Genomic DNA, 13941 nt, shown 5'->3' on the forward strand with positions numbered 1-13941 from the left:
GTTTTCCTCACAAGTAGAAGTCAACTGCTGTATACTTTGTGCCCTTTTATAACAAAACAATGAACACTTCAACAAGTTCACTAGACATGATTTTCTTTATTTTTGTTGTGATACTTACATTTAACCAGCTTCCCGTTTTACAAAATGTGACTTTGATCAGTGCTGATTTTCAACATCTTACACGGTGCACTAGCTGAGCTGTAGTTGTATGTTTTAATTTCATCAGATGAGTTTAGTACGACTGATGACTTTGAAAAAGAATTAGACGCCATGTTGGCAAGTGTTGGTCTATATTTACCTTCACAACTGCGTAAGTATTACACATGAGCCTTCCAAGGGATTAAGTCTGAACTGCTTGTTGCATGTTGCTTTCGGATCCTCATCAACCCTTTCAACACCTTCCTGTACAGACACATGCAACTTTCACTTCTAACTGACATTCTCTTCACTGTCTTCACGAATGGTGTTTTAAAGCTGCAGGACATTGGGGCCTGTAGCTTAGTGTAACTAACTGTAAGTTTCAGGTGTCTGTCTGACCCACTGAAATTTTGGTGAAAATACACAGGGCCCATAGAATGAAATATAAAGACATTTCACATTTAATGTTTCTTATAATTGCAGTTGAAATTATTACAAATGTAAACTTTAGAAACAGCAAACATGTACCGTCACTTATAATACAGTCAAATCCCAATGTGTCAAGTGCCAACATTTCAAATATTATGCATAACTTGAAGTACCTGTCGGTCCTGACCATTCCCTGTTACAGTTGTCAGCATTTGATTTCCACTTACAAAAATTCATCTCATGACTCGAGAAGGAAATTTGGTTTCGTGAAATTCAAACAACAGCTGTCTGGTATACATAAGCTGAAGTCAGTCAGTGAGAAGTGTATTGGTGTAGCTAATCGATCCAATTAACAAACCAGCGTGGCTCTCACCTTTTCGCCCTTGAGGGGCGAGTTCAAAAGGCAGATTAGTAATTAGTAAGGAAACGAAACAATTAGCACATGACATTGAGTTAACTCAACTAAATCAGTGATCATCTGATGATTTAGTTTCTGTAAAAGTCAGGAGTAATTTCAACATTTTCCTTGCTTGGAAAACATCCACTAATTTGTGGATAAATGTAAGAGTAATTCACAGAAACAAACATTAATGTCAGACTTTTTCCAGAAGTGATCTCGTCTTTTTTGTTTCAACAAGATTCAAGATGGCATCATGCAAATCTGTCGATTTCCAGTAAATTTTGTTAATGGATCTTAAGAGGTACATGTAATTTGTATTTCATTATGCTAGTACTGAACTGTCGTACTAAGGGAGTTGTTCAATTTTCAATCATTTTTTTTCTACCCTCATATACATACCTAAGTCTCAAATACATTGACAGGTCAAATTCAGTACTTGGTCACCAGCGATTCAACTCATCAGAATTGGACTGTACTTTAGTCAAAATCTGTGAATATACAGTCAGAGACTTGCCCTGGCAGGTTGTAGACTTCAGACCATCATCAAGTCTGATGAATTTGTCCAAGGATCAGACGCCATTCATAAACACTGTCTTCATGCAGTAAGTTAGAACAATTCAGAATAAACATGGTAAAAGATTTGATTTTAATCAGTTTGCACTGACATTGTTAATATGGTTTATGGATTATATCTAGAGGAGCATTGTCCCTTCGAGGCAGCAACCTCTTGTGCCACCAGTAACGTCGATGTTCATAGAGACGTCATGCGTATTCATGTTGTCAGGTTTATTTCATATGTTCATGGAACTCAGTGACTGTGTCAAAAATATTTATGTCACTCAGTTGGCTGTTTCAGTTACTGAATGTAATGTCCTGTCTTCCTCTGCTCAATGCATCCACATCTCCTGCCTTATCATTGACTGAAAGTAATAAATGGTCCAATCGGATTTGAGCTTTCACATTTTTTGAAAAATTGTAACTATACTCCTGAAGATACAAGAGAGGTTTCTACTTACAATTGATCACAGACACGTCATCCACTAGTTTATGTTAATACAGTCTGAAAAAGTTGCAGGTATCAGTCTGCAATTCATTTTGTAGTGACTGAATGACCTTCACTGTGTTTGTATTTTTGTCATGAAGGATTAGATGATGAAATAAGTCCCAGATATATTGTTGTAATGATGTTCTGAATCATCTATATCATAACTTCTGCAGACTCATTCATATTCAATGCACATAAAAGATGTATTGGATAGGGTTTTTTTTCCTTTCCATTATCATTTTGTGGGATGTATATGAGGTATTGTATATTCATGATGATTTCTGGATTCTTGGGTCTTCTTTCCATTTCCTATTAGCATGTCTGCGCCATATTTATGAGAGTTTTGGAAAACTGTTTTGATGATCATCATCATTTCCTGTTTGTTTGGTTTTTTTCTGGGTACAATTCACAGCCTTGGTTAATTACACCAGGAGAATATGGTGAAAATGTGTACTAAAAGGACTTAGCATGCAAGATTTGAAAAGGAATAATTCATGGTCTACTGTATATGCAGTTCATGAGAAATGTTTTAAAAGCATGCTCAATTAGTCAGTTTTGTATCAAGTTTAAAATTAAGATATAATGTTGTACTCTTTATTTTGTTATTCAGTATATTTATTTTTAAATTAAACATGTTAAAATAATTTTAGACATATCCAGTTTATTCTTAATTGATTAGAGGATAGTGCTTATGTTTAAAAAAGCAATATTGAATTCCAGTCTTACAATGGTTATAGGTACTTTCATGATTAGCAGTCTGACCTATGAAGAGCCAGATTGGAAGTGGTCTGTGGTACCCCATGCTTGTCATAAGAGGCAACTACTTGGATCGGGTTCACTGACTTGGTTGACATATGTCATTGTAGCCCAGTTGCTTAGGTAGATGCTCATGATGTTAATCACTGGATTATTTGGTAGAGGCTGTTATTTACAGACTGCTGTCATATAGCTGGAGTGCTGAGTGCAGCATTACACAACAAACCAACCGGCCAACAAATTATGGTATCATTCCTGGATAGAATTTGTCCTCACCAACCAGTGTTTGTCATGAGAAGCAATATATTGAATAAAGGGATATGGCTCACTGACTGTTCATTGGTTGATTGTTCCACACAACAGCAGTCAGTTGTTGCTCTTAGTATGAAGCCCTAGAATAGTGTCTATTGCTACAAATCAAAACAAATAACAACACAGATGTTGCCACAATAATTGTTTTTGTGATTTGAAAGAATGGTGATTCCAAAGCAGGGTTACTCAGATCTTTATACTCAGTTGGTGAAACAAAGAATAAAATAGATTAGTTCAAACAGGAAAATTATAACTAACATGAAAACATTTTTAGGGATTGAGATTTCCTTCACTATGAGTTGCAGATGTAATTGACAATTGCTTGCTTATAAATGAAATAAAATATATATACCTGCAGTGGAACAAATGATTTATTTGAATGTTTTATCACACATCTCCCATGAAACATGACAAGTGAAAAGCTCATGTTCATCATGTTGTTGTTGTTTTTTCATTTTTCAGAATTAACAAGTGAAGAGAATACCACACCAATGGGAGATAATTCAAGTTGATGGACTTTGCCCTGCACATCCGTATCCCACAGCCAACAGAAGGTCCTTGGCCAAGTCACTTGCAATACTTGGAACTTGACAGAAGCTTTGCCCACTATATTGCTTGGTTGGTCTCACACCCTACAGTCCATGTGCAAATGCTGTCTTGCTCAATACTGCAGCCTCCATGCTACAGATACAATACATTATACACCCCACAAATATCTTGTTCATCATTTTTTGCTTTCTCTTCAGATGTGCTTTGATACTTTCATTTTTGTGATAGACAGGGTGTCTATAAATTGATTGTATTGCAGTTACAATTGATAAAGACTGGAAGCAAATACATCAAGATGAACATTGTAGTCCAGAACAGAGGCTTTATGTATGAAGTTAGTATATTTTAGATATGAAATGCATTATGATTGTAAAACTTTATAATTATTTTGCCATTGACTTGTTTTTGTATATTGCAAAGGGTCAGTGACATAAGTATTTTTGAAGAATCAAATGTGAATTTTGATACTGATCATGAAACAGAATTTAAATGAAATATTTGTTAACCTAGTGATGTTTATGAAAGAAGTGGTCCAATGTTGCCATGACAGTATGTGACTGGAGTATGAAAAGAACACCTTGTATCTTACTCTCTATCTACTCTCAGTGGGTTCTATGTGCCCAAGGGATCAGCTCAACATGGCACATTTTACATGGCTCTCTCATTAATGCATGTAAGACAAGATACAATGAAGATGAAGTTAATAGTTGCAGTAAGAGATGATATCAGGAAAATGCACACATTATTTTCACCCAAGTTCAACATTTATGTTGTATTAAGTATAATAGTGATGATTAAGGGTATGTTTTTGTTCTCCACCAAGACTTGATTGTCGGCATGAAATATAAGCTTTAATATGCTTTCCGATTACCACTTAATGTAAGGTATTGAGCTATTTTATCTCATGTGCATGAAGCTCAGTAACTATAGCTTATGATTTATAGTAAGCCAGTCTTCCAGTACTAGAATATATGTCCAAGACAGTTAAACTGTCGATTTGGCCTAAACATAACCATGGTAGTTACGTGTGTCAATATGTAATGAACATTCTGTGTACTGTAACTGAACATTCTACTGTAGTGTAATTAAACATTCTACTCTAATATAATTGGAACGTTCTATGGTACTGTAACTGAACATTCTATTGTCATTGTAACTTTCAATTGTTCAGTAACTGAACTCCCTACTGTAATGTAACATTCTCTCTCTGTGATTGAATGTGTTACTCTAATGTAATTGGAATATTCTATTATACAGGAATTGGAACATTCTATTGTAGTGTAATTAGTATTATGAGTATATCAATTTGGACACAAGCACAGTCGAGGTGAACATGCTGCTACTGAATGAAGGCGGATACCCATGTGTTGTGAAACTTCTGGTAGTTAAATGAACAAGGGTCTTGAAAATAGGATCAAGGCTTGCTATCATTACTGTTTCATAGCCACAAGATAATATGATTAAGAACATTATCTGTTGTACATCTACTCAATTTAACTAGTAAACCTCAAGGATGAATTGTCAAAATGATTTGTCTACATTTATGTTCATGGAGTCTCAGATTGCATGTCGTCTCAAATAACTTTGTGTGTAATGAATATTCCATCTGTAAATGCTGTGTATTGTGTTTTGGTCTGACAAAGTTGTCTATTCCGTTGCTGATGGGAGTGTAGTAGCTTTTCCCCCTTACGTCTAAGATCAGTTCACCTAATGGGTTGGTGAAATGAGTTTTAGCGTTGTGTTCAATATTATTTCAGTCATATGATGAAATGCATACATGCTGTTTGTACTAAACCAGACTTATGCCAGTTTTTCAATTCCAGTCATACCATGTCACTGTTTTAATTGAGTAAATAACTCAAGACACAGTAACTGACTCCGAGCCAACCAGTGCTGGTTTTTATCCTCAATGCTTTGCACCAGGCTGGGCAACAAAATGCACCATCTTTCAAGAGTGAGATTGAAGCATCAGCCTCCCCCTCTCCGGGCAACACTCCTTCCACTGAAGCAAAACATTGGCATCACCACTCCAGTGTTTGCAGTATGCAAATGGTTTGATTCCCTGACAATATATAGATCTATTATTGCTAAGGAAATGAACAGATTCGCTCAGAACCAAGATTTAGGCTTCAAGGAATCAGTGACTGTCCTGAGATAGGTTGAGTTTGTAGAAACCATTAGTGTATCAGTGCTATATTTAGCTTAATATGTGTTTCTTCATTCATTTAACTGTAAGATAAATACTTATATGCTGTCTTTTGCTGGACAATGACATATCAATTGAAGTGTGCCCCATCTCTTCAAGGTTGGTATTAGACGTATTAATCATTGTAGATCTGTGTGTTTGATGTGGTGTTATCAGGGCATTTGGTTTCAGATTGTGCATATGGTTGTGTTGGAGTAAACATTATTTTTCTGGATGTCTGTGGTATAATATGTAATGTAGTTTCAACATGCTATCCAATTTTCTGTTGCCAAACCTTTTCCTTGTTTGTAGTAGAAAGAATTCACTAAAGGTACCCTTGAGGAATATGAATCTTAGGAATGCTATAATATTTGCTTATGAGCCCAGTTATTAATAGAAAAAAATCAACAACTCTGCTTTTGATACAAATGCTTTAAAACCCAAGATGTGACAAGGATTTTGTGTCTTTTATCACATGTGTTATCAAAAGATTCAAGGGTAAGATTCTACCATTCTGATCAATACAATTATCAATCGTTATCATTATCAATATTTGTTTTTTTTGTATTTTCATTTTATAACTGTAACTACTCTTGTGTGTAAAAGGTTTTATATATATGACTTCAGCTTCAACACAGTGAAATTGTCATGTTAGAATTTATCATACTCTTTTGATTCAAAGATCCAGGAAGTAGTGTCATCTATGGGATCCTGCATCAGTGGGATTTCTCATTAAGTACTGATGCACTGGATGAGTTGTCCCTTTTCAGTGGATTATGTAAATATTTCCTGCAATGCCGTACAAAATATGCACCTCATTCAAGAGCAGTGCTGTGATGACAATAGTTTTCTTGTCATTTGTCACCTTTGTGTTTTGTAGAACTCTTGACTGTTTACAAGTTAAGTTGTTAAATCATTAATAAAAGTAGCACAGGCTCCTTCCATTGTGCAAAATGGCCACTGACTTGCTACCCTGTGAGTAGTAAAACGTTCAGTCGGCCCAGTAAATCTTCACCATCACTAGCCCAAATGTCTATGAAAATGTTCATTATATTATCAGCCTAATGATGACTTTCTTGAACATGAGCAAACTATTTCAGTCCTGTATTTTCTTATTTGATTTTGATGGTATTTTGCCATTGATCTTTTCTTTAGTTTCCACATTCAAATTTTGGACTAGTGAAATATTTTTTGGGCTTGTAACTTTCAGGCATGGTTAATCTGACTGGCTAGCCAAATTTGGCAACTGTTTTGCACTTTGGCTCCTTCAACTTATAAAATACCTAATTTGGGGGATGTATTGAAAAAAACGTATTTTAACTTTCTAGTAAGTGCTTATATTCATGAAGATGAATTTTTAATCACAACCAACTATTTGATTAGATCTGCTGGATAAAATCATGAAAGAAATTCACATTTTAGAAAGGTTATACATTGAATTAGATTGTCATAGTGACATGAATTTTGTGATGTTATTTTAATTTCCACTTGGAGATTCTTAATTCAAATAGGCACCAGATATGTTTATCTATTGCCAAAGGCAGTGATGACCTGTTACTATGGTGATCATTGCATTGTGTTGCCATCCTATGTGATATGAACATGACTACTGGGTATATACTGCATCAGTAGGCAAGATATAAAATTATTATATGTATATATTGTTGATATAAATACCTATGCTTGGTGTAAGATTGGTTTCATCTGACAGTTTGATTGTCAAGATAATCTTTTGAATGAAAGTGCATGTTATGTGTTACATACACATCTTATGGTGCAATTAATTTCTAAATCACAATTTGTTCATCACCTTGTGAAAGATATGGCTACATATTTGCTTTTGAAATAATATCTATGTCCAAAGTGCTGGTTACTGGTACATATAATTCTGATTCCTTACATAAAATTGTGTGGATCAAGCACCATTAATCATGTATGCCTAAGGATTCTTTTCATTGATGTTTGCAGGAACTACATGTAAAGCCATTTCACAAAATTTGTGCCATTATATTGATAAAAAATGGTGTAAAGTCCAGTCCACTCATTGGATTGATAGGGCATATACATATTCTATTTGCTTGTATGTATCAGGGCCCAAATTTTCAAAGCTCCCTTAGCACTAAGATAATTGTAAGTGCCGTACAGTAACATTAACTTGCAGCAATCTTAGCGCTAAGAGCTTTGAAAATTAGCGACTAGAAAATTAGTTTTATTCTTGAAGAGATGTGTGTGCATCAAAGATCACTTTGCACATTTGGCCTGTTTCATGCTCATTGTTATATATCACAGGTCTATATCATATACATGTATAAGAAACAAAGCCTACTTATATTCAGATGTTACCATATGTTTTAGTCCTCTCAATGTGGAATTGCATATGTTCACTCTTTGTGTTCTAGCTGAATTGAATTCATTGACCTAGCTTGTTCCAGTGAAAAGATTTGTTTGTGTAACTGTTGTGGTTCCCATTACAATCAAACATTAGCACAACCTTATCTTCCAGTATGGGGAGATTTGTAACATGCATAATCTTTATTGTGAAGCAGGATTGTTTGAGCTTTTGAAAATATATAGAATTATGCTTGAGAGAAAAGATCTCTTTGCCAATCCCCAAAATACAGTCAGATCTGTCATTTAATGCTTTTGTAATGCTTTCTAATACGTCATTTAATTCTTTTTAAAATACTTTCTGACTTGTTCATTGTTAATGCTTCTGAAATACATTCTAAACTGTCTGTGTTTAATTCGTCAAAAAGTACTTTCTGGGGTTTTTTTTTGTTTCATCTTTGAAAACACGCTCTGGTCTGTCAAGTTCTTTAATATATTCCGCAATATCCAGGGTCTGGTTTCACAAAATGATCTTTTGGCTGCAATTGTTTTAAGTCTTTGTTTATAAGGCATATATTGCTTGTGGGCCTACTCGAAACATAAGATCGTGGGTTCAGTGCCTGGTTTCACCCCAATTATGGTTAGTGGTTCGTCTGTATTACATTACTGCTTCATGGATTTACCACAGTGGTAAATGTTCCATAACACCTTTATTACTCATCTGGAAGAAGTGTAATATGTTTATGGCAATATTGCACTAGTGTAACACCGCCAGACACATGACATCATAAGGTTTCAGTTATGACGTCACAATGCTAGTACTGCTGTCGCAATGGTACTTGACCTTCTTTGACTTGTGGAAAGCCGAGAGTCATGCTAAGAGGTGTGAGCCGCAGTTTCCATCAGTTTACGCTGGCGAGTAATAAACAGAATGCTAAAGTTGCTTCCATGAAATACCAAGAGTGAAAGAGAGTTTGATACCAAATCATTAACTTGTTTAATACAAATGGTATTATGTGGAAGGTTGTTTAGTATCCTCTGTATATCACGTTAGTCTTTTCCATTGCATTAAGCTTCAAATAGAAGATATATAACTGGAATACTGTTTGAAACAGCATTAATCCCAACTCATTCACTCACTTACCAAGTCTGTCTCACAGTCCCTGAACCACATTATTTTGCCGAATGCCAAGCCTTCCCTTCAGTGCTAAAGCCTTAAGGGAAGCAAATCTAGATTTCCTCAGGTTCTGTATCTTTGGTCTCCCTGGGGCTCCTTTTCAGTTAAAATTATTTACATATTCAGAGATTAAGCCTTAGTCTATCAGTCACCCATTGTGGTGATTTTGGAATGGTTCCTGAAAATTCTGTACATTTCTGTCTCAGGCAGTGATTATTGAAAGGGGTGTTTTTCCTAATGCTAGTGGTGCTATAGAATATGACATGTTTGTTTCATTTAGCTGAAACATGCAAGAATGTTTATCCTATTGACTATACATGTGTCACATGGTATTGTAATATTAATATTAATTAAAAATCTGTACTCTCGGTACTGTTCTGAGTCAATTATACAAGTATTTCCACTGGACTGAGTTTTGTGGCTCCAAAGGTTTGAATTGTTAAGGTATACTGGACAAAATAAGTTAGGGATGTTGGAATTTTTAGGATGAATATTTTATCATTTTGTTAAGAAATACATAAATCATTATTCATAATTTCAAAATTTACATATATCCCTAACTATTTTCGTCCAGTATAAAATTGTAGATTTCAGCATAGTGAACCCATAGTCAAAATAGAAAGTATTCAATGTCCTGTTCCCTTACTGTTTTGATGTAAGTACACTGTTAGTGAACTATATCTTAGGTAGAGTTACCTTCTATGCATAGCAGTCTTTATTGCTTGTACGTAGAGACCTAGTGCTGTTGGCATGGATGGACACATTTACATTGAGATGCATTACACTCCCATGCTCTTTTGTCTTTCATTTTCCACTGTTGTTGCTTGCTGATGTCCACTGTGTATATTCACATTTGTATAGGTTGTACATATAGACTAGGTTTAGGCCCTGTTGTAAATATCAGTTTCACAGTTTCTCTTTCATAATCCGGATAAAAGAAAAGTTCAAATTGTGAATGTGCCATCTTTCACCAGCTTTCTGTTTCATACTTGTGATTCTGCCACTGTACTACAAACAATCATGCTCAACAGCATTCAGAACCTGATTGATAACAAAATACAACCTGCCAGTACCTGAAAATAACTTGTTTGTCCATCCATTTGAGACAGATTCCATTAGGTGGTAAGGGAAAATAGTTATGAAAGTAGTATGATTGCACAACTTGTGAGGTTGATTATACATGTATTTGTTTGGGAAGTGTGGCCGAATGATTATCAGCTACATGTCAGCACACTGACATGGCAAACCTAAATTTCTAAGTCTTCACCTTGTGTTACGAACTGAGGGAATGCTTGTTATCAGGTCTAGTATGATGTCATTTATCTTGCGGACAACGATGAACATTTCATGTGTTACTGTGACAGGTGTAAGGATAGGTGTGCCTGGGTATAGAATGTGTCAACAGGTAGAGATGGCAAGATCAGCTTAAAACATTTTGTGTGATATGCCTTGAATTTGAGTGAAAGATTTAGTTGATAGACCTAAATGTTACCATTATGCGATGTCACTTGCAAATGTGTCCAGTAGGTCTAGATGGTGAATTGACTATAGGTAAGTCATCAAGGTATCCTCACCAGGTTATTTGTACAGGCAACTTGAAGCATCTTGCCGTGAGGTGTGGCATCTTGTGACTATATGTGATGAGATATAAGATGTCAGGAATGTTTTGATATCCGAAGAAGACAATTCTTGTAAACTTGTATTTCTTTGGGTTGTAAGATGTCCGGGGTAGAAACAGGAAAGTTTCCGGTGGTCATTTCAGCAAGTTTGATACACTTCGATCAGTTCCAACAATCACCGACTGTTGAAGATGATTAGAATGTAATTGTCTTAATATGGTACATGGGTTTTTTTTGGTTTTTTTGCAGGACAGGCAGACTTAATATATTGTTATGCTTGGTTAGTAATCCAAGATGATAAAGAATTTGAAAAAGTTAAGGTTTGAGTAAGTTTGACATTTCCAAAGTACAATCTTTTGAAATGAAAGTTTTAACCAAAATACAAAAAGAAATGTATTCATCCAACACTTCTTATTATTTGTTAAAAAATGTAGCTATGATAAACAAAAAGATATTTCTTTGTCCATCAAGAAGTGTATATAACTATGTTTGAATTGTTAGGAACATTATTTGTCAATTGTTTCCATTGTGAACTTTTCAAATTTTTGTTATCCAGATAGCCTTGTTTCAAGGCTGTACTGAATGTTAAGCCCATGCATGTATAATAATTCTTTCCTTTAAAGTCTTAGTAAGGGACCTGTGCAAGTCTAGTATATTCTCGAAGAGACCAGTTTTGCTGACATATTGTCAACTGGAATAATCAGAGTATGAAATAGATTATATTTTCATCTCTAATGACGGAAAGTTAGTATTTTCATTGAAATCAGATAGTACAGTTTCTACAGGTTGGATATGTGAACTTCAAACACATTTTAAAGCAGTTCATTGAACCAGTATGTGCAGTATTGAAATGACTGCAGCTTTGCATGATTGATATGAACATAAATGTCTTGGCCTTTGCTGTTTATGTTCACATGGAGAACAGATAGTATGATAAGCCTGGGGGACCTCCATGCCCCACAGTGTTGTATTTTGATGTATCACACACTGTCTACACACTTATTGGCATAGAATCAGTATATTGATATTAAGTCATCAATCTTACCTAGTCAACGACTTTCAAATAAATGACAATTTTACATTTTTGCTTTTAATGCATCTGGTTAAATAGGAATTGACAAATAGGACCATTTGCTATGGAGATAATATTTTTGGTTTATTCAATCACTTTGTAATTAACTGTAATTGTGTGTATATTTTTATGAAAATTGTGTAAATCATGAGTCGTATCTAAATTATCTTTATCAAAATATTTTCTTTTTGCAGCTTTATGTTTTAATGAATTGTACAAAGGTGTTGATGTACCATGCTGTTTGGTGCAGAGTGCATTGTTAAAAGCAATCAAATTCCCATATGGGTTATTGTGATGCAGGGGAATGTAATGTTGATATTGAGATTTTTCTGTACAGTTATTATGTGTCCAGTGTCTGACAGGAGCTGCTCTCATTCATGTTCAAGCAATGAGTAGGGTATGTCTACTGTGAAAACCCATCACTGGAGGTTGTCCAGTCAGTCCTGTGTTTCCATAGGAATAAACCATTCATAGACCAATAAACTTACCAATTATAAAAGCAGACTTTGTTTTGTCTTTTGTGTCAGAATTGGGAAGGAAGGTGTTAATGTTTAAACAAGGTCACCATCAGGCCAAATCAAGAGAAACATTGGCTCTGTACTTTTGGCATTCAAGGGCACAGTTTACACTGAAGTACCATGGGGAGGTCGAGCAGCCTTGTGATTGTTTTAGCGTTCTCTCTTCAGACCAAAACCTTGCAATGGTTCACCACATGTGAGCAACGTGTGAATCTCATTTAGGGTCAATGTGTTGCCAGAGATGGGTTTAATCCATGGGGCATTCTAAGGAAGAATTAAAGGACATTATCAACTAACCCTTGTCATGGAAGAGCCTAAAGATATGGTGTGGTGGTGACTTTTTAGTCATCATATCCCAATTGTGTGGATTAATGCTTCTGTTGTCAACCATGAGATTATCTGGTATGACAGTACAGAGTATGACAGCAAACATTTGTTCTTCAAGAGAAGATGCTTCATAGATAATTGATGCTCATTTCTGATGATATTAGGTACTGGAGGATAAGCATATCAGTGGATGCACAAGTAGTCCAGTAACTCATTTTAGGCTGTGTCCCTTAAGAATTAATCAGGAATTTATTGGGATGGCATGTATTTTTGTCAGACTGTACAGCACTTTCTGCATTCCCATAACCCTGGCAGTGGAGAATAGGATAATCATTCCTTGGCAGTTCATTGATGACAATCAGTGAAGATCCCGGTTAGAATTGATCTTCAGCAATTTATGCTTGTCCTAAGAGGTGATAATGGAATCGGGGGTCAGGCTCACTAACTTGGTTGACACTTGTTATCACATCCCAATAGCATAGATCGATGTTCATGCTTTTGACCACTGGATTGTCTGGTCCAAACTCCGTTATCAACAAACCGCCATCATATAGTGGGAATATTGCCGATTGTGGCATAAAACTAAATTCGCTGATGGATGACAACGCTGGGCCTGGATGTTCTCAAGTCTTTATTGCCCAGAGCAATACCATTGATTCACTACCATCTAGGTAAGGAACATGGATATGAACTCCATCAATTTGTCTCTCTTGAACTCAAGATTCGGACAAACGATCCACCTGTTACACGTGGAATTCACGCACTCCACGATAAATTGCGGATAATTTCAATGCTGAGAATTCAATGTTTCATTGACAGTGTGAGAGTGGCACACCAGAAAAATTCTGATGTGACCGTCAGTGGTGATTCATACATTTACAATCATTGAGATCTGTGTGATTGGTTAAGTTCTTATATGTGCATACTTTCCGACATGGTTCACATTCACCGTTTCCTGATTTCAAGTAAATTCATACTTAATTTTAATTTGAGTTTTGGCTATTGTTTTGATCAGAAACTATTGTATTACAGGCATCCTACAAAACACAACGTGTGTTCAGATTGCTGCTTCACTACTGTCCGTGT

At 35.5% G+C, this 13941-nt stretch overlaps 1 protein-coding gene across 2 annotated transcripts in view; it reads left to right on the forward strand.

Annotated features, from left to right (window-relative positions):
* Positions 1 to 6218, forward strand: part of LOC137295414 (protein phosphatase 1 regulatory subunit 37-like) — a 30698-nt gene extending 24480 nt beyond the window's left edge. The window contains exons 12-13 of one of the 2 annotated variants that reach the window (XM_067826775.1): positions 227 to 310; positions 3543 to 3676. In XM_067826775.1, coding sequence (XP_067682876.1) covers positions 227 to 310; positions 3543 to 3592 — 134 coding nt within the window. In that variant the 3' untranslated portion in view covers positions 3593 to 3676. Of the gene's footprint in view, positions 1 to 226; positions 311 to 3542 lie in introns of both variants that reach the window. The other variant, XM_067826774.1, reaches the window with a different exon arrangement.
* The last annotated feature ends 7723 nt before the right edge of the window (positions 6219 to 13941 follow it).

This window comes from Haliotis asinina, chromosome 8, assembly GCF_037392515.1.
Source record: "Haliotis asinina isolate JCU_RB_2024 chromosome 8, JCU_Hal_asi_v2, whole genome shotgun sequence".
In the NCBI taxonomy this organism is placed as follows: domain Eukaryota; kingdom Metazoa; phylum Mollusca; class Gastropoda; order Lepetellida; family Haliotidae; genus Haliotis; species Haliotis asinina.